Raw genomic sequence first — 24091 nt, 5'->3', positions numbered from 1 at the left:
GAAAGATAGACTATTTCTGAAATTTTGGAGTACAGCAGGTCAACTGCAGACATCTTAATGAGACTCAACTAAATTTTTCGACAACTGTGACCGAATAGAAATATATTTCAAAACTGAAACAGGTTATTGATATCAATTCACAGACGGCGACTATTGTAATAGTGACCGTTTTAAATAGTAATTAATTCGAGAAGAAAAACTTGTGTACAAGAGCCATACATACTTACGTATCATATTTTTGAGAACCTCTGTAGCGTGCATAAATTATCCACACTCAAATATTACAGTTGAACTAAGTTTTCTCTGACAAAACCTATTAGGTTTTCGTAAATGGATGGTATTGAGAATCGTGATATCATAAGTGGTTTTATCATCTTATGACTTCATGAAAAAAAAATCCATAAACGCGAGAAAAGAATGTTTACAATAGTACAGGCTGAACAAAACAAGTAATGATCTTATTGAACAATTTTGTTCGGTTGAGTCTGTACAATTGGTACATAAATAGCCGAAATTTATTTATTTACCCACATATGTACTTATTATGATAAGCAGTGAATCATAACTACACTAAACAAAACGAATTTGCTTTATGTATGATTCTCGTAATTTTGAAATAATAAATACATATCTTAATAGTATTATATTCCAAAACCGTTACTTGCCATATGTGATAATCAGGAAAAATTCATCTACAAACTAACTGCCTCAATCACATTTCAAGTAAAGAATCTTAAATTGCATACCTTGAATAATTTATTTGTTTTCTTGCTGTCATCCTCGGACTAGAGTCATCATGATGCATTTAATTTGTATCCTATGCAGTATTTCCAACGGTGTTTTATTTTTAAACTCAGTGATATTTCATAAGTATTGCATCTCTATTTACTTCGACGGCCTCAGATTTAAGTTTTCATTTAGCTTTCGATGAACGTTTGTCACGCAGAATCTTTGAGTTGTTCACTTGTATAGCGATCACTGCTCTCTTCTAAGTCACTTTTAATGATATCTTTCATAATTTCTAAAGCATCACTTGAACCCTTTGATACAGGTTGGGCATTTTTTCGCTCCGGTAATACTTGCAAAAACGCTTCCTGCCAAGTTTTACCTTCAGTGACTCTGAGCAGTATTTCAAAAACTGAAAATAATAATCATTTGTTAGTAATGCGCACTGGCCAAATAGAAACCTAATAATTTGACTTAAATAATCATCCATCTCACTTACCATGATCAACAGTTAAAACTTTTCTAGCTTTCATTTGTAAGAATTTTGCTAATGGCAGCTGCCCGTGTCTTATTCCCTTTTTTACAGCAAGGTTGTAACAATATCCCTGCATGGAGTATTTGAAATATGTGGTAAAGTCATAATAAGAAAAAAAATTATCAATTGCAGAGTTTGTAATATCTCTATGACTCTCAGAAAAGCAACAAAAGTGACACACAAGATTTACCACATATTTATCGCAACAAAAGAGTTAATACTTTTATTCGGTGCTCTGTATTAATTAATCCTCATATCCAAAATAAATTTATTCCCTAAATTGTTATGTCAATTTGATATGTCAAATTTGAAGATCTGAACAGCACCTTTTGAGAGTTATGGTCTACAAGGCCACCAATAACATAGATGCAGTCAAAGTCCAAGCATTCAATAACATTTTCTGATTCACTAGTGAGGTAAATTATCTTGTCTTTTGGATACTTGTTCAAATATGACTCGGAGTAAAATTGAACCTGCAATAGTTGAAGACAATTGGTTAATGTTAGTGTGAATATTATTTTTATTAAGGAAATATCTCATCTCGCTCACATCCCAATGTTCGTATCCATTATGTTTGGCCATTTCTTGTTTTGATTTCCCATTGAAACTAGTCAATGAAAATTGCATCGGAGCTGACGCTCGCCTGTTTAGTGTATAGCACCTTAATATTTGTTTAATAAGTTTGGCAATATCTTTGTCTATCATTAATTCATCAAATGACAAGTCTATAGTCACTGTAAGTTTGCAACTGCTGTCAGCCATCGTAGACTTCTTCAATGCTTTACGCGATGGGCCCAAATCTATATTATTGGCCCGTGCAATCGCACGCCTCTTCTTCGCCTTGGCTCGTTCATTCTGCCTGAATATGTAGAGAAAGTGTAAGTTGGCAATTAATATAGTATTTAGTACTGATGTCACCTATGTTCCACAAATTACTGCACCTTTTTTCAACTTTTCTTTCAAGCCATTTCTCCTTCTTTTTAATCTTTTTCAATTGACTCTTGCTCAATAAATTTAGCGCGACTTTGTCGTCGGCGTCAACTTTATCAGAATTCGATATTTCGGTGCTCAAATCAGCCACCGATTCAATCTTCTCCACACTACTATCACATACCATTTCCGTGCCTTCCATTCTGTTGGCTCACACTGTTATTTGTTCGTTAAAACTTAACCTTACTTGGGCCATGCTATTTGTCGAGGTTAGTTAAATTGAATTTAACCACAATTTGACTCTGATTCCAGGTAACTAAACTTCCTGCGCATGGTCAGACAAAAGTTCCTAGAATGATATCATGTGAGTTTTGCTGAAAAGTTTGCCGCACCAAGCTACTGGCACCAACCATATTATATGTAAATGATGTAAACAATCAGACTTTAGTATTATATTATTATATTCGTACGTATGTCACCTTTGTTATTTAGCACTAGTAATAAGTAGATATAAAAGAATTTTTGGAATTTACCCAGTGAGCGAGATTTATGTTGCGACCTCAAGTGAAACAAAAATTATCTAAATATAGAAGGTTTATTGATCCTTTTACTTTTAGTGTATCGAAATTTACGGTTTCTCGACAATTTCATACTAATAATGGATAAAAATCATTTTCTTTCCGATATACGTATAATTTCGAAACAGCAGAAAACAGCTCATACGCCTCATTGATTATCTTCAATCTCCTGTCTATGTTGTCCAACGGAATTATAACGGAACGCTACATCTATAGCCAAACACACAACGGAAGGTGCGTGGGCGGAGGAGGCGTGACTCGAGATAAAGTTAATCGCATCACGCCGGAGATTTGTCAGTGTGTAAACGAGTTGTCAAAACGTACTCGTGTCAAGTCTGGATTGAAATTTAGGTGAAACCTGACTATTGAAACATTTCGCTCGTGATGGAAACGTACGAGAGTATTTTGCTTGTTAAATCTGAAGTATTCGTCTTTAAAATTCCACCAAGGTCAACGAATAGGGGTTATCGGTAAGACCAGCTTTTATTGACAAAATTTTTAACACCCAATTTCTATTGCAATTGACCTATTTGACGCAATAATTTTTTACTGTCTGTCATTTCCCTTATTTGTAGGAAGAAAGTTCAGCCTAACACAATCTCTATTAATACGTCAAAATTTAATAAAAATTCGCGAATTCGCTAAATATAAAGTATATTTATTTATTCATTCGCATCTAAATCAAAGTTTATTTTACAACATTCTGATTACAATCCTTATTATTCACAAATAGAGCAGCTGATTGGAATCTTGAGGAGCCGTCGTGGACAGGACGAATGCGACTGGTATCGCAAGGTGATGCCGTTACCATTAAACTCGAAGACAAAGTTTCTGGAGAGCTGTTTGCTAAATGTCCAATCGATACGTATCCTGGTATTGCGGTTGAACCAGTTACAGATTCTTCGAGATATTTTGTACTAAGAATACAAGACGACAACGGAAGATCCGCGTTCATTGGAGTTGGATTCCTAGACAGATCGGACAGTTTTGATCTAAACGTTGCTCTTCAAGATCACTTCAAGTGGCTGAAGAACCGAGATCAGATTGAAAAGGAAAAAGATGTTCCAAAGCAGGAGTTGGATCTTAGGTTCAAAGAGGGAGAGACGATAAAAATCAACATGAAAATTACTGTATGTTATTGTTATTATTTTATTAATTCACTAAGTTTTCACCTTACAAAAAATTTCACTTTCTCTTGAAGAAAAAAGATGGCAGCGAGGTTTCCTCAAAATCCAAGTCTCGTGGAAACGCAGCGCTTGGTTTACCTCCACCCCCTGGTGGCGTAAAAATAGCCCCACCTCCAGCGAGAACCCCAACCTCTTCACCAGCTCACAGATCGTTCCAAACGCAGCCAAATCAACCTGCTCAGACTGCTTCTGAATGGGGAGAATTTGCAAGTGCAACTCAACAACCACCGGCTTCTGGGTCCGTTGCAACCGCAACGAATGCCAGCTGGGTACAATTCTAATCAAGATGTAAGAGTTTGAGGTTCAGATATGATATAGATTAGGATATCTATACTTATTGTTTATCACATTGCCTAGTTCAATAATGAAATGTTTACAATGTAACATATTCGGAGATATCTAAAGCATATTTCTATAGTTACTGGTTTTTACATGGCAATGAGTTCGATTTCAGACAGTACACAGTATTCGGTTTTGCTTTTATCATATTTCTATGTATGAAATTCTGTGTCCATCAGGTATCGATTCCATGATTGATTTCAGTTTCTAATTTGACTACTGTTGGAATTATATAAGGACTCGAATTAAAAAAGTAACGCATTAATCATTGAAAAAGTAAAGAAATTTATTGACTTTGCGCTATAGATGGTTTGTGCCACCCAATTGATATCAGTATTTAGGGTGATTTCTAGTATGTGTTCTCGATAGTGATTTGGTCTTTAATGTAGCCTAGAATCATATATTTTTTTGTATCTATTATCTAAGTATTGTTTGTGACTTATATTTTATAATCATCAGGTGAAGGATGTCTCTGTGTCTAATATGTAGCTGTGAGTTTTTTCAAAAGAGTAGAAAATCGCGTGATCCTCACGGCAAACGACTGGCAAAACATCTCGATGCACAAATTCGGAATCACTCGGTAGGAAGGATTTTTAAACGCATTTTGCGAATTTATCCTGTTACAAACAAGGCCTGAATTGTTGCTAGCTTTTGATGTTTGTATATATTAAAAGAGTTGAAAAAATCCTGTTAACATAGATGAATGTGTGCAATACCCATACCTACATAAATCACAATGAATAGAAAAGGTATACATATGTGTATTCATAAGAGATGTGTGTGTAGGTATGCGTATATACAACAAGATAACTTAATTGTGTTGCTATAGTATTTAAAGGGGTAAAATACCGGATGATTGAAACATTATATGAAGTTGCAATTGATAGCAGCGGCATGCTTGAAATAAGACAAGTATAAATTTTAAGTTATACATTTTTTGACTTACAAAGATTAGGTGTTACTGAAAACTATAAGTTAAGTTTGTGATTGAATAACTATAGAGTTATATAGTTCGTTATCATTCTCAATTAAGTAACAGACTTGAAAACGAAAACTTGAAGAAAAAAAAACTAAACTGTTTAGCATTCAAAATATTTAGGTTTATACTTACGAAATTAGTAGCAAGTTGTACAAGCAATGCATTGAAACTTAACATATTCATCGAAATACATTACACAGCTACCACCAGTTTTTCATACCCTCTAAAAAAAATTATATCCAATGTGCTAAAACTCGATTATTCGTGAACTGAATTGCATGTAAGCAATTTCTGTACATAATATGTAACGATTATCCATTTTCCATTAATATATAAGTGGAACCAATTATTTGAGAAAAAAAATAGAAATTGTCAAACACCCGAAAAGAAGACGAATTTTAAATTGGCAAAAGCGATTCGATTACTTTTCTTTGGGCGATATTAACGAGCATGCAATACGTTTGTCCTGTGACACAATATGCATGAATATATTATCAGTTAGGTAATCTCTTTTTTCGTACAACATGCGCGTGTAATACATAAATATTCTTAAAAAATAAAGATAATTATAATATCTTGGAATATAGCATATAGGGCCATGTTATATGAAACAGAAATAAGAAGAAAAATTGATAAGTTCCATTCCATAGTATACAATATATTTACTTCAAAAGAGAAAAAAAATGTCAACTATACAGTCTGTGCGTCGCAAGATGGTCTATTGTTATACTTATGTGTACCGACAAGTTATGTGTTGGGGTCCAATTTACGGCGTGAAGCACTGATAGCAGAATCGTATATTGTTATATTCTATTACATAATATATATTTATGTCTGTCGATATAATAAAATGCATAGTTAGTACGATATTGCAGTGATTGATACAAATAGTGTTAAAATACCACTCAATAGGGAGTTAAATTACATCACTTATTATGGTTGGCAACATGTATTCTACCATAATAGTCACAACACTTTGAAACTTATCCGCAACGTTTATTTCTAGATACACCAAGCCGCAAGCTCCGCATAGCTAGTGCACGATTAAAATGACGCGCCGACCTCTGGGGTTGCTCTGATGCTAGACTGGAATCCTCGTCACATTCCACGCTGCTCAGAACTACCAAAAGAACTCCTAAAACCTGAAAGTTAATCAATCTTATCACTGTTTGAACCCGAAAAAACGATAGCGAAGAAGCTGAATATTATCAATTATGCTTTTCAAATTCATAATTAATATTGTTCACTCACCAGGCACACAATAATCAATAGCGTGTAGGCATGCACACTCGCGGCTGGAAGTGATTCGACCTCTTTTAGAGCGTCAGCTGCATCCATAAGATCTGGTTTCAGCTCTAAAGCATGTCGCAAATGTACAGCTGCCTCTTGAAAGTGACCGTAAGCCTAGACACAATTTTTCAGATGTAATCACATCTTTTTCATTTTAAAATTTCAATTTTTACCTTAAATATTTGTCCTAAAGTGAGATACTGTTCCCACGCATTGCGATCTGGTGGCTGCAGCTCCAACGACCGCCTAGCCAAGTAAGTGGCATCATCCAAATATTGTAGAGCCAGTAAAACTCTTGCTAAATTTAACAATACCTCTGCATTGTGCGGGGAAACAGCCAATGCTCTTCTAAAGCATTCTATGGAACGCTGTGCATTTCCTTTTATGCGCCAAAAATTACCAATTTGATTATACAGTTGAACGGACTTTGGTTTCTAAAATAAGAAAATAAATTAGAAAGAAGAAATAAAAAGCACATGACTATGGTTTTTTACTACTTATCATTCTAGTATTTACATGAACCGAATCACGACCAGTCATACCTCTCTTTTTGCCTTCTTCAAACGTTTTTCCAACAAATCAATGTCGATGTCCGTGACTTTAGCACCTCTTTTTTTAAACATAAGTGCGACATTAGGTTCTGGTACAAGGGGATGTTTATTTCTATTAATGACCCCAACTAAGTTGTCGTAATATGTAAAATTAACTGGCTTTCCACAGTCAAGAATTCCCTCTTCGCATCGCTGGACCAAATTGCAATTAAATTTTTCTGTTGACGTTTGAGATGAAGAGGGAAAAGTTTCCGTCACGTTCGGTGTGTCCATCAAAGCAAATGACGATAGCCGTCTGCCAAGGGGACCAAATTTAAGGCTTTCTTAGAGCTGAAAGAACGTCAACCCACACGCAAACACTAACTACGGGTGAAACAAAACACTACATTGGGTATTACATCGCAGCTTATTAGCCAAAAATAGTTAATGCATATCAAATTACGATCATTGGGAATAAGTCGACAAAAATATATGTTATAGGGAAATAATGTCAAGAAAACTTACAAAGAATAATAAAATAGCAATACTAAACTAACGAAATATTCACATTGAAAATGCATCAACTTACATAGTATGTACGTACATACATCGATTGTTTTATATACTATTTCATACTTTTTATTTTAATGACAATAACATTGTTGGACATGCTCGGAATATCCAAAAATAAATCATAAAATGAGGATTCATAGAATAGAAGGTCAAAGTAAAAAATTGAAAATAAACAACATATATTAACGTGCCTTGGGATATAGCTGTAAAAAAAATGCGGAAACAAGTGTGACTTTGTTTTGCTGTACAGAGTGAGTGATATTGAAATTACCATTGTTTCATCGGAAATTTAGTGAAGTAATAAATTTATAAACAATCATATTGATTTGCTAAAGCACAGCGCTGCATAGACGTTTGAGAGCAACAGCATAATATTGCAGAAGGTTGTTCGGGTTGCATCCTTGGCTACGCTAAGTTGTAATAATAAATGAATTTTTAATAAATTACCGGTCATAGCTCCCGCTAATAAAGTTTTTGCAGTCGTTGCAAAATAAATCCAACTTCTGGTTTTCATTTTTGGAGTCTGTTTTGCTCCACCCTTGACCATTGCCCAGGTTAATGGTACTCGCCAAGATATAAAAAATTGGGTCTTCATCTTCATGAGATGAAATTTCCGACACTGCCTTAACAACCTTATCCGCGTTCAGTCGCCAGGATGTGCGAGAATTTATCAACTTCACCTGAATAACTAAGAAATATAACACGTAAATTATGACACGGGCACGGGCCCACATCTCGCCGCAAGTTGGTGGCTAATAACAATTTCCAACCCTCTTCGCGAATTGTGAATCTTACGGATCTTGGGACTTTACTTCCCCAGCTTTCTTTAGCGCGACTTGACTGTCTTCTGCTAGTCGTTATTTCGCTAATCGACAACCGTGTTCTACAGGGTGTCCAATAAAACTTCACTTACGAATTGCATGTAACGTCTTGATAATTTACCGTGTCTGTATAATAACGAAAGCTCTGCATTTAGTCAACAATTTCATCAACATCATTGAAAATTAAACGGACAAATAAAAAGCGAGTCATTACAAGTTCAACTTTTTTGCGATGCTATAGTTATTTTTGACCGTGTTGTTGGCTGTATATTCACTACAGCTCATTTCCGTTTCACAGCAGTCGAGCTTCGTGGCAACAAAGTCAGCGGTCGAAATGTTGAAAATGTCTTTGACCAGTGTGTTTTTGGGTTTTCTCTGCTTTTTGGCATCGGCGAATGCCGGTGGCGAGACATTAGTCTTGCTGGATAATCTAGCCATCCGAGAGACACATTCAATGTTCTTCAAATCCCTGCAAGGTCTGTAATAAACCTTTACTTGCACACTCACTCTAATCACCATACAGCTCATTTCGCCCAATCAATAACCCTATTTAAAATTAATACACCAACTTTAATCACTCGATACATCGTTCAAAAATTATGCCCGTTCGTAATAAACTAAAGTAATAAAATTTTTCTATTTTGCAGAACGAGGTTATACACTGACATTCAAGTTAGCCGATGATGCGAACCTCGTTTTATCAAAATATGGTGAATATTTATACTCGCATTTGATAATATTTGCACCATCGGTCGAAGAATTTGGTGGAGCTCTCAGTGTTGACGCTGTGACCGAGTTCATTGATGGAGGAGGAAATGTCCTAGTCGCTGGTTCTTCTCAGTCAGGAGATGTACTCCGCGAATTAGCCTCGGAATGCGGATTTGAAGTAGATGAGGAGGGGGCTGCTGTCATAGACCACATGAACTATGATGTATCTGATTTGGGTCAGCACACAACTATTGTAGCGGAAACAGAAAACCTAATTAATGCTCCAGTGATCATCGGAGACAAAAACATTCCTCCCCTACTTTACCAAGGAACCGGACTTGTTGCTGATACTGAAAACCCGCTAGTCCTCCAGTTGCTGACTGCGTCTAGTTCCGCTTATTCGTACAACCCAGATCAACCGGTCAAAGAATATCCTCATGCTGTTGGAAAAAATACTCTCTTAATTGCTGCTCTCCAGGCACGAAATAATGCTAGAGTGTTATTCTCTGGATCACTTTTCTTCTTTAGTGACGAAGCCTTCACTAGCTCTGTTCAAAAAGCTCAAGGTAGGTTATATTACATATTCTAGTGGCAGCCAGCCATTGCTTCATTCTGCTCGATATTTTAATTGGCAATAGAAACATGCGTTGTCTTGAATTTTACCGTTATATGGTTGAGTTTTTCATATGACTTATGCATTTGTTTCATTTGATCAGAGACTCAAGAATATTTAATGTTATTATATAATAAACAAATATCGAATAATTCCAAACAGTTGCTACATTTAATAAAGTATTAATGGCTTTAATTACGATTCTATAAGTTCATTATTCTGTTCAGGAGGTCAGAAGTACGAGAAATCTGGAAATGAAGCAGTTGCTAAAGCTATGTCTAAATGGGTGTTTAAAGAGAGCGGTGTGATTCGTGCCTCTTCTGTAAGTCATAAGAAGTCAGGTGAGAAAGAACCACCTGCAGCTTACACTGTGATGGACGACGTCGTGTATACCATTACAATAGAACAACTAGCTGGGGACAAATGGATTCCGTATGAAGCTGATGATTTGCAGTTGGAATTTGTCAGGATAGATCCTTTCGTTCGTACAAAATTGCAGAAACTGGATAATGGCCGTTACGAAGCGAGATTCAAGATTCCAGACGTCTATGGAGTCTATCAGTTCAAAGTCGATTATAACCGCATTGGGATTACTCACCTGTACAGTACAACACAGGTCTCTGTCCGCCCCCTACAACATACGCAGTATGAGCGATTCATACCTAGTGCATTCCCCTATTATGTAAGCGCATTCTCTATGATGGGAGGCGTATTTTTATTCTCCTTTGTTTTCCTGCATTACAAGGAAGACGTCAAATCGAAAGCAGAGTAGTAGTAGCAGCTTCGATTACCACAGACTCTCTGAGAACTACATGTTTTAAATTATATTTATTTCAAGCACCGTGTAACAAATCTCGACTGCAATGTACCGAACACATGAAGTTTTCTCTGTAAAATATCTTGATAAATCTTGAGTTTGTTACTGTAGCCCGATAAATTTCATTGGAATATATTCTGCAATTAATTCAATGTTAAGTTTAGCTGTAAGAAAATAGCTTCACATTTGTGACAGTTTTACCATTGGTAATAATGCTAAGAGTATACAGAGTTGATAGAGAACAATAAAATTTCGAAAATTTTATACTTACGTGTAAAACGGTCACCTGATTCAATACCCTATAAATTATGTTTGAAAAATATTCTATTCGATGAAATTTAATTTTACGTTCAAAACGTATCTTAGAAAAATGAACGGCAGCAGTGAGAATTTTAAATCTTACATCCTTCACGGTTCGAGTCAAGGAATGGATCGGCGAATTGTGTTGCGCGATAGATCGTCCAGATGTCAGCAGCAGGATGGCCGAGGGAGAGGCGGTCGCGTAGGTGAGGTGTGTTTTTCGGTACTGTGTGCGGGTACTCAGCAATGTACGTACTCGGAAAATGTATTTTGATCTGAAATTTTCGCCCCGATTAACGCATAGTTATATCATCAACCGAGGGACCTAGATGATAGATAGTGAATATTGCGGTACCTTGTTGTACCCCGGTGTTTGAAAATTGGTTTAATATCGCTAAACGAAATTGGAATATCGTTCGGAAGCTACAGATGGTCATCGAGAAGAAGTCATCCAACTTCCATTGATTGTATTTATAGTTTCCAGATTTATTTTTACGTCAAGAGTTTTTGGTACAAAAAAAAAAAATAAACAAAACAAAAACAAAAAACGATGCATCCGCCTGCCGGATGAACGGATAATATCTCATTCGTAAGTTGATTGGACTATATAGAAATTCATTTATATCCGTTGAAACTGTTTTATATGTACAGTGCTTGTGGACGTGTTACGCATACCTGTCCGTTCTGTGTGGGTGGGGAGACTCTAAGGAATGCAACCTATTAATCGTTTTAGACCTTATTCCTGTATATATTTTTCTTTTATAAATTTAAACGAAAATTCCGTATTACTGTCAAATGATCCACGTTATTACAAACCCCACCTTTTCAACCATCATGTCTCAATTTCAGCTTCTAAATATTTCCTCCTTACACCCACCAATCCTCAATTTCTACGTCATGAATTTGCAAATACGTACATACGTACTCACTTTAACAAGTCGCGAGACTCGCTTATAACAGTTCTTTAAATTTTTTTTTCCGATACTTTTTTTTTTTTTTTTATCCTTTCATGTTGTTATTGACGTGATTTCAGAAAGGATTAAGACACGTAATTCTTGTTTTCTCTTTTAGTTCTCATTGAGCAGTTTAATGGAGTTAAACCTGAAAAATACAAATAATATATTAATTATTATACGTGTAATAATAAATGTTTTGCTGATGCTGGATAAGTTTCCCAGGCTTAGATTGTGTTTTGTGTATGTTCCTAGCGTAGTGGAGTACCCTTGTGAGGTGACGGAACGTGTCTACCTGTATAAAAGAAAAGTGTATACGTTTATCATCGGCTGTAAACCAAAACAAAAATAAACTACATTGATACTAAAGAATGGAGCCACTGGTGGCAGGACGGAGACGAACTACCACGAGGCATTCGGCCGAGGATCAAGCTCTTGATCAAATTGCAAAAGAGGTACGGCATCATTTTTCATGCTCATTCATGCTAAGCTTGTTTATCAGTTTTTTGGTTCCCTTCTTTTACAAAGAAATTGTTTTTCAAATACGAAACTACGTCACCTTGATAAATTTGCAATTGCTTGGTATTCATCGATGGTTCGCAATAAATTCAAATCTGGCTAGAATTTCAAGTGGAACAAGATCTGCGTCTGGATAAGCTAATTCCAAAACCATACACGTATCAGTATTCTTAGATTATTCACCATGAAGAATAAATAACTACATCAACACCATTAGGAAAAAGGCGGAAAAAATTCTTACATGAATTACTGGCGATAGATTTACCTTTACCATATCTCGAAAAACCTTGAAATTAATTTCATATTCAAAGATAAAGAGTTGGAAAATTTTATTCTCAACTCGCTGTTTATTAATTATTTTTCATCATAAGTTTGAAAACGTGAAATCAATTACTTATTCAATAACTAAATTGTCAATGCCCAATGTTATTGATTAATGAATTAGAAGCTGTCTGTTATACAAAAAATATATGTATGCATTGAGTAGTAAGTAGTAATATTGTTCGTTTACATAAAGGAAAAATTTTATCTTGACAAAGTGAATCATACAAGGTGGTTGTGCAAATTTAAGTTTACGGAAGGGGAAACAGAGTTGTGTGTAACTCAGATAAGAGTGATACTCAGTATGTAATATAGTATTGGTGGGGAGGAACTTGAGTGCTCGGCAAGAATGTCCAGTTAGTGGTGTGCTTTGCATAAAACACAATCATTTACCGTTTTTCTTTACGTACTGAGCTTATTTAACATTCCATTTAGTTGCATCTAAAAATAGTTATATGTTTTGTTTTCTGTAAAGTTATGAAATTTTACAAACTAAGTTTAACCCGATAGTGGTAAATTTTCTATCTTGGGAAATAGATTTTTTTTAGTGTTGATCAATTTTAATTATAAAATTCAGTCATTTAACTGCAAAAACTAAAACACTAACCTTTTCATAACAAAAATTTTATGAATGTACAGACCCAGATAAATGTCAAGCAGTTAGAGAAAACAATTGTTTTCAGCTGATTGTGAGTTAGGCTCTGGCACTATAGGATTGAACGTTCAGCATGTGAGATTAGGCGGTGTTTCAACTGCCGAAAAACAAAATTCAAATATTTAATCAGGTGCAATCGAATATTAGTACCACATTTGTATGTTGAAGTGTTATGAGTACTTACCTAAAATCGTAAAATTCAATAATCTATTAAACCTTGAAAATTGAAGGCTGTAGATATGGTTCTATAATATACACAATTATTAACAGAATAAACTGTGTTCACAGTACAGTACAGTACAGTAGAGAGATGTTTGGTATTTGTGTAACAAGAAGCAGCATTTTACTGCTCCAACTAAACGTTTAAAAAACTTTAGCTGTACATTTGTGAGGAATGCATCACAGATTAAGACTCATAATCCTACGGAGAACTGTTATCTCATAGATTTCACGCTAATTATCTTAAGAGTGCTAAGTAGTGTTATAATAAAAATGGATCCTGCTGAACTTGATAAAAGAACTGAAAATGATGTCAACATTTTTTTTAAACATCAACAAGAGATTGAGGATTCTGATGATGTGTATGATATCGAAGACCTAGTCAAGGATGCTGACGAAGTATGTTGATTTATGCAGGGAAATCATTAGCAAAATAACTTCAAATACCATCCAATCGCTGCACACAATATTTACATTATATCTTTTTCAGTGAAAGCTGTTAAATCTGAATAGTAACACAGTTGTATCCGATTAAATATTTTAATATCATGAATTTATTTCACACAATCTTTTAGGCAGAAGCTCGATTAGCAGCTCGGAGACAAGCTAGAGCAGAGGCTAGAGAGATCCGAATGCGAGAATTGGAGAGACAGCAAAAAGAAGCTGAGGAGAACGCAGATAGAGTCTACGATATGTGTACTGGTAAGCAAGTGCCATATTTTACATTCTTGATTACCAAAGAAAATTTCATACTGTGAATAATAATAAACATACGCATTTTTAATGAATAAACTTAATTTGTCGAAAGAAAAAAGTACAGGTAGTTTTTAAAGACCTAATTTCAGCTGATGCTAACCGAACGATGAGGGTGACACCAGATCCTGTGAGAACATCTCGCCTTCTCACAAATTCCAATAACTTTCAGTCAAGTCGAAGGTCGTCCGAAGATTCCTTGGAAGATGCCGGCCTTAGTAGAGATCTTAGGGTAATTATACGATTTTGACATATTTCAAACAATTTTACGAATTTTCATATAAGAATCCGAACAGAAAGGTATTCATCGGTTAACCACTGAATATTCAGTAGAAATTTTTTTTAATGATAGGAAAGTTAACTTATTATTATGTGGCATTGATAATTATGAATAATTCCCATCTATGCGTAATATTCTTTACACGGCAGTTGGAATAGTATTATAAATTTTTCAGCCATTTATATGTTATGAATCGAGTCTTCAAAAACGCATTATATCATTAAAACTTTAGTCGGTTTACAATGGTTGCTGAATTTCTTAAATGCCTTCCAAGGTCAAGATATGCTTTGAAACAAAACTGCTGAGATTTGCAAAGTACTTAAATCCTTAAACTTATTTCAGTTAGAACTTAAGGAATTCGAGGAAAAATTCCGCAAAGCTATGATAACTAATGCACAATTGGATAATGAGAAGTCAACTTATTCGTATCAAGTAGATTTATTGAAAGACAAACTTGAAGAATTAGAGGAGACAACTGCTCAATTGCGCCGAGAGCTAAGAGAAAAAAATCGAGAAGCTGAACAATTGAAGCGTATAAGTCAACGCCTGAAAGAAGATTTGGATGTTTGCAGGGTGCAACTACTGGAACGAGACACACTTATCCAGGTATGGATCCTATTATTTTGACAATCTCATAATCAAACCAAATTCTTGACTCATCAAAAAGAAAAAAAACCGAACAGAATTTATAGGATGTTTCATGTTCTAGGAAAATGGTCTTGTTATAGTAGAAGACGAGGGGGAGGAGAGTGATGCTGACATACCAGAAAATGGTCCACATCCAAGAAAAAGAGTACTAGTCAGTACAGAGAGTGCGGATTTGTTGCAAAATGCTGGAGAAGGATCACTGGGTATGAAATAGTGATACATACAAGTTTTTTGTTTGTGTTGGTGTAATAAATATCTATCATGTTGGACTCGCTGAAATTCAATTTGCAATGCTTTTCTCAATTTACCAGATGTCCGACTGAGAAGATTTGCATCTGAGAAGAAAGAATTGCAAGATGAAATTCGACATTTAAGGCTGGAATTGGAAGATGCAAAGAATCGTGTTCGATCAGAGAGGTTACCAGGTTCGATGTTGGGTAAGATTCCATGAATTATTAATCTTGAAACAAATTCGATTGTGTAGTGGTACGCCAGATAAAACATATTTCGAGAAATATTCAATGAATTAATTTTGCCCTGGTTCCGTTAATTAGGAAATTTATCAGACTCTGAAGACATTCAACGAGAGGCAAACAAGCACTTATCAGATTACAAATTCAAACTGCAAAAAGCCGAACAGGATATGTCCACACTGCAAGCGACAGTCGCCAGGCTAGAGAGTCAAGTTATTCGATATAAATCTGCAGCAGAAGCTTCCGAAAAGGCAGAAGATGAATTAAAGGTTGAAAAGCGAAAGCTACAACGAGAGGTAATCAAGTGATACAATATTACTAAAATATCCAGCTGTCAGTAGAATGCTTTAACTTCTTCCTGCAATGCTTTGAAACACGCCATTTCATTTTACAGATGATATCTGATTATTTTGACGAATGTCACTGCCAGTAAAGAAATGGGTGAGCGCGTCCCAGCTGTTCCCTTTTATTTCATCACCATTCCTTATAACCTACTACTTTAATTTTTTTTTCAACTTGTTTTTTACGTGAAAGTTGAAAGCCAAACCTGAAGTTCGATTTCGAACCACTAATTTTGAAGCGAATAATGGCACCTAATTTGAATATAATGTTACCTCGGATTCCAACACCTTTTCCTCTTCATGTTGAATTATAATGAATTCTATCGGGCCAATTACATTGATGGACTGGAAAATTAATTACGAGGAGTGAATAATGTCTAAACAATATTTGTTCTAGGTACGAGAATCACAGGGCCGAGTAGAGGAGCTTGAAACCGCAAATTCTCATTTACAACGTAGGCTAGATAAACTTAAGAACGCCAAATCTGCACTTCTGAAAGAACTTTGATAAGAAAATCTGCTTGGACCCGCACGTTAATGTTACCGTTAGTTTGGGTTCAATTATTATATATCTATTCTCCATAGAACATATGTCGTTGAATTCTCAGACATGAAAAAAGATGTCTTCTGAGTCATAATAAAAATTAACATTGCCTAAATATTTAACAGATTGATCGGAGAAAGGGAAAAAAGAATCAATTTTTAAATGCTCCAAAGCAATATGATTACAGAACGATTCGACTTTGATTGGAAAAAGGGAAAAAAGAATCAATTTTTAAATGCTTTAAAGCAATATGATTACAAGACGATTCTACTTAGAAGAAATACTACCAAGGCTATTAGTCATTGGAATCTGTCTCTAATTTATCTTAATCAATGGCCATATTTGATTAATATTCAGGTCTGGTTCATGAAAGTATCACGCTTTATTTTCCCCTAACAAAGGTTGGCTGTTTGGTACTTGTTATCTGCACCAACCTTGCGAATGCCATACTACGCTCCTGCTAATATAAACACAAGAATTGTTTAATTTAATATTTTGTAATTATTAACTTATATAAGACATCGTATTTTAACGATTATTAGTGGTTTTGTTTTTTTAACTACCTCTTTCTCAAGGTGGTATTACATCGAAGAACAAATGTAGATGGCTTTATGTCTTAAATATGGGGCAAATTCAGAATGAAGTATCAAACTATTTATTCAACAGTGATTAATCTATATTACAGTGTTTGTTACATGTAATGCCAGCTTCACCCATCATTCTTTTCCGTCAATTGAAAATCCACTCTTAGAATTAACTGCATAAAATTTTGAAAATCTCACAGAAAATATACTTCCAAGATATACAACCCCCATAAATTAAGGTTTTGTGCAAGAGTCTGGGTAATAAAATAGAATATGCAAGTTGTTAAAAATAGCGATCGTAGTTTTTCTTGCCGAAAGTATTAAACTATAAGTCGGTAACAAAATTATTCGCATTTATACGGCAACTTATAATTATGAAAATTATTCACGTATATATTACAGAAACTTGTCTCTAATTGTTGGTTTAAAAATGAATTCAAGTCAAAGAAAATATTTATCAATGTCAGATTGTTTTCACTGATGAAGTTTTATTTGAAATGATTGTAAGGTCGTGCTACAAGAAATCCTATATTAAAACTTATTACACAAAGCGAGTACTGCACAACTAAGCAAAACTAGCACAGGATGAACAATACGATATCAGGCTATCTTGACAAGATTGCTATTATGCTTTAACTGCAAAAAATCTTTTCTAGGTGATAGTTTTACAACATAATGCAAAAAGATAGGAAGTATAGTGTGTGAATACTCGTGAATCTTCAGGGTTATCGTATACTTCCATTATAAAAATCTATTATCAAAAATCAATGTTATTGTACCGGAAGAAAGTTAATCTTGATGTGTTTTAATAGGCATTAGTTACAATAAGCTGCTCCGTTGATAACGTCCGAATTGAAACAAAAAGTAAGCGAAATTATTGCTATAATACAGTTTGATAATATATTTTTATTTGCAATATTTTTTATATCTATTCACAAATTGAAGTTATCCGCAGGATGTCATGTGATTCTATATCTCAACTAAAAGAGTGCTATTTGGATATACATAAATCCAACATTAATATTTAGACAAATTTTGAGGTGTCTTATTTCACAGATTACTGATTTTCACTCATTTTTAACTCTATGCAAATCTATTTCCAGATATATCTAAATTTCGCACTATGTTTAAACATCCTCACATCGATCATGACAAAGAAAAACATTCTGTGTTGTCTTGAGGGTATTTTAAAGACAAGAATCCAGGTAACGTAAGGCAACACAAGATGTACAAGCCGACTTACTTACACCCTAACATGCTCTCTACGTATTTTCGGAAGTCTATGAGACATAGTTCACAGTACTGTGGAAAGTGCAATTTCATAAAGGTAAAGTTGAGTTTTAAGAAGAAAATAATTATTTATGTGGTTTTTAAGACAACATTTTTATCATTCCTTTGAATATATTTTTATGCTCAGAATCGATATCACTTGTTAGTTTGCATCATCCAATAATATGCTTATTCTAATCTTGAAAGATAACAATCATCAATAATGTCAAATGATACAATAGTTTGGAAATTAATAATATTTAATACAGCAATCACATTTCGAAACTAGTTTATTCATACCATCATTCGTAATAATCGAAATTAGTCATCTCTGTTAACGCTTTGGTTTTGAAGCCCAGCCAGGGCTTTGAGGTTCGGTGAGTGGTTTCTCGGAACGAATGACAACTGGAGGTTTGTAAATTGGCATTGGTCTTGCTTGAATCTCAGCCATTTTTCTGAGTTCTGCTATTTCACTCTCAGTTCGTTTTAGTTTTTCCGCTTCCGCTTCTTTCTTTAGCTTTTCTATTTCCTGTTCTTTTTGCTTGATCCTTTCATCAAACTCTTTCCGCTCTTTTGCCCTTTTGTCGGTGTTTAATTGAAACTCGTGATCAGATAATACTTTTATAGGCTTTGGCTCATATTTGCTTTTATCTTCCTTCGATTTATAGTTCTGTGAAGATTGGGCATTAGAATTCACAGATGGATCTTGATTTTCTTGATTGGAACAATTGTTCTTAGTAAGCAAACAATTTCTTGAACCAGTTTTTGAGATTGGTAGTGTGGAAATGCGAGTTTTTTGAGGAAGTGAAGGAGCAGAGTTTGAAGCTTTATTCCCTGAACTTATATTCTCTTTTGATATTCCACGCACCAAAACAGGTTTAAATTCTGGAATTGGCTTGGCCTGAAAGATTCTAGCTTTCTTGTCTTCTTCCAAAATAGTCTTTATGTAGTTTTCCTTTTTTTTCAGCAAGTTCTTATCTCTGTTTTCAAAACTGAAGGGACAAGGTTTAGTACTATGCTTAGCAGTATTCGTTTCTTTAGGAACAGCGAGCATAGGCTTCTTGAAAATGGGAACAGGCCGTGCATGAAAGGTTCCTTTTGTTTTATTCTGTTCCTCATTCATCAGTTCTTTAATCTTTTTTTCTTTTTTCTTTTGGAGCTCTTTGTTTCGCATTTCAAAACTGAATGGCATCACCTTGGTTGTAGTTGATTTAGCACTTGTTATATCTGGCACTCCAAAGTTCGAGATCTCAGCATCTTGAACTGCTACTCCTTCCTTGGTAGAAACAACTGTAGGTACAGTTACTTTTATTCTTACTGCCTCTCGATTTACTTTATCCTCCATGTTTGACTTACATATTTTTGTTGATGTTGAAGCAGGAGGGTGAGCAGAACTCACTGATCTATTCCTAATAACAGTTTTAGGTGCAGGATTTTGTGCCAGACTTTTTAGAGAATTAGCTCTAGCCATATTTCCACGAGCAGAATATTTTCGCAGCTCTTGTAACTCCTGCTGCTCACGTTCCTCGTGACTCAAGATGGTTGTAGGTCTTGTTCTTGATTTACATCGTAGAGCAGGTGAAATTGGTACTGTTGCAGACACACTAACCTGTCGTACCTTCTGCACAGGTCCAAGTTTTGCATTCTTTGAACTTATTGATCTGAATCTTTTTGGTGTCCCAGTTTGAAATTTGGATATTGCCTCAGCCATGCTCACATATTTATTAGACCTCCTTCTGTATTTTATCAAACTTTGCCTACGAAGTTGACATGTAGAAAATCTTGCCGGATGCCCCTTGTTTGAGAAACAAGATTGCTGCGAGATATTAGAAGCACGTTTACTACAACCTGGAACAGGCAGAGCATTTTCAAGAGTGGCATCATTGACCAGCAAGTTGTTGGCAGCTTGAGACTCAAATTCAGTAGGAAGTAATTTAATAGCATTTTTCTTGTCACCAATAGCAGGATCTTTGATTACTTTTAGTTTATCATTTATAGGAAAATCTGCAACATCTTTTGGCTCTTCAGCAGTATTTGGCACCTCTTCAGTAGCTTTCGGCTTGCTGTCCGCAGGAATATGTTTCATATTTAAGGGATCATCTATATCAGCTGGCTTTTTTTCAGATTGCACAACTAAAACATTGTTATCAATTATGGCATTTTCTGTCTGCTGTGAATCCTGCACGGATAGATTATCCAGTGTTTTTACATGCTCGATTGTTGGACATGGTTCAATGGTTGGTACTGCAATATTTTTCTCACATTTTCTCAACTTCTCGGATGGTTGTACTCTTCTAATCCACGCAGGAATCGGATTGCTTGGAGTCGAACGAATAGCTTTATACTTGATCAGAGGTTTCAATTCTGTGGTCATTGGTGTTGATGTCAATTTTGATGGTGTACTTCTAATACTATGAGACCTTCTTGCATTCTTTCTAGCCGAAAGTTGAAGGCTGGCCATAGCTTCAGTCAATACATTATCATATGTAGTTTCTTTGATTGTTGCATTTTTTTTACTTCTCAACTTGGGTACAACTTTAACAGGAGTCAACTTTGCTACTTCTATGTCTTGTATCAAAGAGTCATTTGATTCTGGAACCTTCAACATACGTTTTATAGCTTTTGTATCTCCTTTTGTCTCTTCCAGTTCAGCACTAGGAGCTGTGCATGAGAACTGTTTTACCACTGGCTGAGGCTCTAGCTCCTCATGCTCCAGGTCAAAATAACCATCGTCCAGTGGTTGTGGACTGGATGCAAAGTCCGTCCACTGCGGAGCATTTAGATGCCACACACCGTCCATAGAATGCTTCTCTTCAAAGCAATCTTTGAAATAAATCTTCCACAGAGATTGATGATTCCTAAAACCAAAATAATTTTTTACTCCTTTTCAATTTTGTAATTAAACGCATTTATAACACAATTTCCATGAAATCTTTATGAATATCTGGCTTTTGTACTCAGGGTTGATTGTTCTGCCTCGAAGTAAAATTTCCCCTTCGGTTAAGTGTTTCATTCGGTATTTTATTAGCAAATAAGTAGTTTATTTGGAGGATAAATTTTATCTGGAAGATGGCTAAACTTAATCATATTTACTGAATGGCATTTGTCAAAGTGAACTAAATTAGAGACTTGGCAAAAAACTATGCTCAATAAATTCTAGTCGTGTTCCAATTAAATTGTAACACAATGCGAAGAGTCAGAGAAGTCAAATCGTGTTTATGTAAATAGCATGATTATCGCGATGAGATGAAACGTAGCTGGTTACAAAATCTGATTCGGTATTTAAAATACTACAAAGTGTTCTTCATCATGATTTTGACCTCAATGATAAAGTTATACGTTTATAAATATAATTTTAAAGACCTCGAAACACGAACCCCGATCATTACACCAGTGCCAGAATAAGTGGAAAAGGTTCACACATCGAGTACATTATAAATGGAAATACCTAAATTAGCGATACTCACTTCTTCTGTCTCAATATTTTGCCTGTTTCTCTGATGATCAAAGCTTGAATGATGTGAAGTTTCCAATCACAACGATCAAAACTAACTTTTGACGGATAGCGATACTACGAATGCTCTCTTTATATGAACCATACATACGGCCAGCAGATCTCGAAGAATTTCAACGGCTACGGACGCCACTTGTTTGAAAACTTTTTCCAGCTCTTGTAATTGGCTGAAATCTAAATGGTCGCCCCTCCCAACCAATCTCGCAAGACTACCAACCTAACGCTGCAGAAGTATCTAGTTACAACTTCAGTGATACAAAAAGTAAGAATATCACGGAACTATGCGTTCTGAAATATAATAATATTCGGTTAATAGTAAACAAGACGTGCCCAACATGTGAAGAATTTTCATGGCCTATCATATTTTATCTTTGTAGATTTGAGCGTCGACTGGAAAATTGGAGTTAATTCAACGATTTGTTTAAGGCGTTGACTGAAGAACATAAAGATGGATACCCCTGGGGCAATTTTTGTGACCAGGTTTCGGCGGACAAGCGGGCCCAGGTGGGCCTGGGGGCGTAGGAGGTTTCTGCTCAATCGACTCCACCTAACGGGCTCGCACCGACATTCGTAGCCTAAGTAGTGTCGATATGGAAGCTTGAGATTGAGTCGGTACAAAGTGAGTACGTAAGACTACTTGTCAACTGCGACTCAGTTAGAAATGTCGATCAGCTCGATCATCCCCGTGAGAAGACGCCTAACCACGTCCACCGCCAACTGCCGCAACAACCTCCGAGCACCGCCAACCGCCGTCAACCTCCTCCTCCCCCGCACCCCTCGAAGTCCGAGTCGTCCTCGTCCTCCTTAACCACCGCCAATATCTTCCAAACGCCTCCAAACACTTCCTACACCCTTCTACCATCTCCGACCACCTCCGACCACCTTCTACGACCCCCTACCGCCTCCTACCAGAGCCTACCACCTCCTACCATTTCCGAACACCTTCAACCACCTCCGACCACCTCCGAACACCTTCGTCATCTTCGTCCCCCTGCTCTACCATGTATTCTATAACATTATTATTCATAATTATTCCAACAACTTTTCATTTGCTCTCTCGATCTTGAATTTTCGTAGGCATGGAATCGAAACGCTGTTTTAGCTAGTCGCAAGTGAAGTATCTACGTTGGGTAGAGAGGCAGAATTATTTTTCGAAAGGTGTTCAAATGGAAAAAAATTCGAACTAACTGTAATACATCACGGATGCGCTAAGTTTGATTGAGATGGAATGGGATGCTCCGTATATGAGACAGTATTTAACGCAATGTCGTGATTTAAAGACCTAAAAGGGTGATTGTCGGCGATTTTTTTTTTTTTTTTATGGGGAGAGATGCAACGAAGCTTCTTAAAACTTCGAATGTATTTCAACACACATTTGAAAGGTAGGACCAAAGATTTTTATCATCTAACTGTCGCAGAACGGCAGCGTTATTAGCTGACCCGAAATGAAGAATATATCTTTAGTCAACGGCTGACCATCGAAGGGCCTAGTCGCTTGAGTCTGGATTCGGCAGAAAAGATAAAGTGCGTAGGTATGTCTTGACTGAAAAACTAAACTCATTATACATCATATCATATCATCATACATCATCATACATCATACATAGTATTAAAGTTCGAAACCAAAGTTTCGATGTGCGGATCTTCGAATGTTCAATAAGTGACGTCACCCAAAATTTTTTTTCTCCTGACGTCATCGATCTATGTACACGAAAATCAGCTCGCCGAATTCCTCAGTCTGGGAACAACCGCGCAGTAGAGAAGACGAATGAGAATCGCGCTCCGCAGATTTCGAGTACCGAGTTCTCTACTTCCGTGGGTCCCGCACTCCGGGTCCGCTTCATGGTCCAACTCGAGTTCCAGGACAAGCGCTCCGTGGTTTCTATGCTCCAGGTCTGCTACCTGGTGAAACTCGACTTCCAGCACAAGCGCTCCGTAGATCTGACTGTCCAGTTCCCTGACCTGGTAGCTTTTGAACTTCAGGATTATTTTTACGTAGTTCTGATGGTCCAGGTCCTCCACCTGGTGAATTTTGACATCCAGGATAAGCGCTCTGTAGTTCTGGCTATCCAGATTCCAGAGCTGGTGACCT

At 36.0% G+C, this 24091-nt stretch overlaps 6 protein-coding genes across 12 annotated transcripts; 3 read left to right on the top strand and 3 right to left on the bottom strand.

The window, feature by feature from the left end:
* Positions 1-87: 87 nt before the first annotated feature.
* LOC124212915 (tRNA methyltransferase 10 homolog A) lies at positions 88-2963 on the bottom strand. The gene is made up of 6 exons (XM_046613541.2): positions 2725-2963; positions 2203-2540; positions 1811-2120; positions 1588-1734; positions 1226-1331; positions 88-1138 (listed from the first exon to the last, which is right to left on the bottom strand). Exons 2-6 carry the CDS (start codon positions 2391-2393, stop codon positions 939-941), a joined length of 954 nt encoding a protein of 317 aa, XP_046469497.1. The 5' UTR covers positions 2394-2540; positions 2725-2963; the 3' UTR covers positions 88-938.
* Positions 2561-6143, top strand: LOC124212916 (NECAP-like protein CG9132). Of its 2 annotated transcripts, XM_046613543.2 has the most exons (4): positions 2561-3239; positions 3503-3899; positions 3971-4244; positions 4755-6143. In XM_046613543.2, exons 1-3 carry the CDS (start codon positions 3154-3156, stop codon positions 4235-4237), a joined length of 750 nt encoding a protein of 249 aa, XP_046469499.1. In that variant the 5' UTR covers positions 2561-3153; the 3' UTR covers positions 4238-4244; positions 4755-6143. The 2 variants fall into 2 exon arrangements, with proteins under 2 accessions (XP_046469499.1, XP_068989873.1); XM_069133772.1 differs by having other exon boundaries at positions 2562-3239; positions 3971-6143.
* LOC124212913 (uncharacterized) lies at positions 4806-8689 on the bottom strand. The gene is made up of 5 exons (XM_046613537.2): positions 8115-8689; positions 7107-7410; positions 6738-6998; positions 6526-6678; positions 4806-6416 (listed from the first exon to the last, which is right to left on the bottom strand). The coding sequence occupies exons 1-5, from the start codon at positions 8399-8401 to the stop codon at positions 6258-6260; spliced, it is 1164 nt and encodes a 387-aa protein (XP_046469493.1). The 5' UTR covers positions 8402-8689; the 3' UTR covers positions 4806-6257.
* A 97-nt stretch (positions 8690-8786) lies between these two features.
* On the top strand, positions 8787-10890 carry Ost48 (dolichyl-diphosphooligosaccharide--protein glycosyltransferase non-catalytic subunit Ost48). Its single transcript, XM_046613526.1, has 3 exons — positions 8787-8964; positions 9136-9762; positions 10037-10890. Exons 1-3 carry the CDS (start codon positions 8823-8825, stop codon positions 10579-10581), a joined length of 1314 nt encoding a protein of 437 aa, XP_046469482.1. The 5' UTR covers positions 8787-8822; the 3' UTR covers positions 10582-10890.
* Positions 10891-11134: 244 nt separating this feature from the next.
* Positions 11135-17170, top strand: LOC124212911 (leucine-rich repeat flightless-interacting protein 2). 6 transcript variants are annotated; one of them, XM_046613529.1, is made up of 9 exons: positions 11135-11515; positions 12135-12334; positions 14169-14295; positions 14427-14578; positions 14969-15232; positions 15336-15477; positions 15586-15711; positions 15829-16043; positions 16486-17170. In XM_046613529.1, the coding sequence occupies exons 2-9, from the start codon at positions 12251-12253 to the stop codon at positions 16594-16596; spliced, it is 1221 nt and encodes a 406-aa protein (XP_046469485.1). In that variant the 5' UTR covers positions 11135-11515; positions 12135-12250; the 3' UTR covers positions 16597-17170. The 6 variants fall into 6 exon arrangements, with proteins under 6 accessions (XP_046469485.1, XP_046469490.1, XP_046469488.1 ...); XM_046613532.1 differs by having other exon boundaries at positions 11137-11515; positions 14439-14578; XM_046613533.2 differs by lacking the exons at positions 11135-11515; positions 12135-12334 and adding exons at positions 13305-13992; positions 16142-16188.
* Positions 17171-17684: 514 nt separating this feature from the next.
* On the bottom strand, positions 17685-22170 carry LOC124212909 (targeting protein for Xklp2 homolog). Its single transcript, XM_046613525.2, has 2 exons — positions 21953-22170; positions 17685-21343 (listed from the first exon to the last, which is right to left on the bottom strand). Exon 2 carries the CDS (start codon positions 21283-21285, stop codon positions 18820-18822), a length of 2466 nt encoding a protein of 821 aa, XP_046469481.1. The 5' UTR covers positions 21286-21343; positions 21953-22170; the 3' UTR covers positions 17685-18819.
* Positions 22171-24091: the final 1921 nt, after the last annotated feature.

Source organism: Neodiprion pinetum, chromosome 2 (assembly GCF_021155775.2).
Source record: "Neodiprion pinetum isolate iyNeoPine1 chromosome 2, iyNeoPine1.2, whole genome shotgun sequence".
In the NCBI taxonomy this organism is placed as follows: Eukaryota; Metazoa; Arthropoda; class Insecta; order Hymenoptera; family Diprionidae; genus Neodiprion; species Neodiprion pinetum.
Note: the sequence above shows the minus strand (reverse complement) of the source record. Positions and strands in the feature narration are given on the sequence as shown.

Excerpts from the sequence above, each read along its gene's own strand:
- LOC124212911 (XM_046613527.2), top strand. The coding sequence starts at position 13,867 with ATGGATCCTGCTGAACTTGATAAAAGAACTGAAAATGATGTCAACATT. Across the intron at positions 15,233-15,335 it reads AACGAGACACACTTATCCAG|GAAAATGGTCTTGTTATAGT; the intron begins GTATGGATCCTA and ends TTCATGTTCTAG. Across the intron at positions 16,044-16,485 it reads AGCGAAAGCTACAACGAGAG|GTACGAGAATCACAGGGCCG; the intron begins GTAATCAAGTGA and ends TATTTGTTCTAG.
- Ost48 (XM_046613526.1), top strand. The coding sequence starts at position 8,823 with ATGTTGAAAATGTCTTTGACCAGTGTGTTTTTGGGTTTTCTCTGCTTT. Across the intron at positions 8,965-9,135 it reads GTTCTTCAAATCCCTGCAAG|AACGAGGTTATACACTGACA; the intron begins GTCTGTAATAAA and ends TCTATTTTGCAG. Across the intron at positions 9,763-10,036 it reads CTCTGTTCAAAAAGCTCAAG|GAGGTCAGAAGTACGAGAAA; the intron begins GTAGGTTATATT and ends TATTCTGTTCAG.
- LOC124212916 (XM_046613543.2), top strand. The coding sequence starts at position 3,154 with ATGGAAACGTACGAGAGTATTTTGCTTGTTAAATCTGAAGTATTCGTC. Across the intron at positions 3,240-3,502 it reads TCAACGAATAGGGGTTATCG|AGCAGCTGATTGGAATCTTG; the intron begins GTAAGACCAGCT and ends ATTCACAAATAG. Across the intron at positions 3,900-3,970 it reads AAATCAACATGAAAATTACT|AAAAAAGATGGCAGCGAGGT; the intron begins GTATGTTATTGT and ends TTTCTCTTGAAG.
- LOC124212915 (XM_046613541.2), bottom strand. The coding sequence starts at position 2,393 with ATGGAAGGCACGGAAATGGTATGTGATAGTAGTGTGGAGAAGATTGAA. Across the intron at positions 2,121-2,202 it reads GAAAGAAAAGTTGAAAAAAG|GCAGAATGAACGAGCCAAGG; the intron begins GTGCAGTAATTT and ends CTACATATTCAG. Across the intron at positions 1,332-1,587 it reads TAGACCATAACTCTCAAAAG|GGATATTGTTACAACCTTGC; the intron begins GTGCTGTTCAGA and ends TACTCCATGCAG.
- LOC124212913 (XM_046613537.2), bottom strand. The coding sequence starts at position 8,401 with ATGTGGGCCCGTGCCCGTGTCATAATTTACGTGTTATATTTCTTAGTT. Across the intron at positions 6,679-6,737 it reads CTTTAGGACAAATATTTAAG|GCTTACGGTCACTTTCAAGA; the intron begins GTAAAAATTGAA and ends AATTGTGTCTAG. Across the intron at positions 6,417-6,525 it reads TATTGATTATTGTGTGCCTG|GTTTTAGGAGTTCTTTTGGT; the intron begins GTGAGTGAACAA and ends ATTAACTTTCAG.
- LOC124212909 (XM_046613525.2), bottom strand. The coding sequence starts at position 21,285 with ATGGACGGTGTGTGGCATCTAAATGCTCCGCAGTGGACGGACTTTGCA.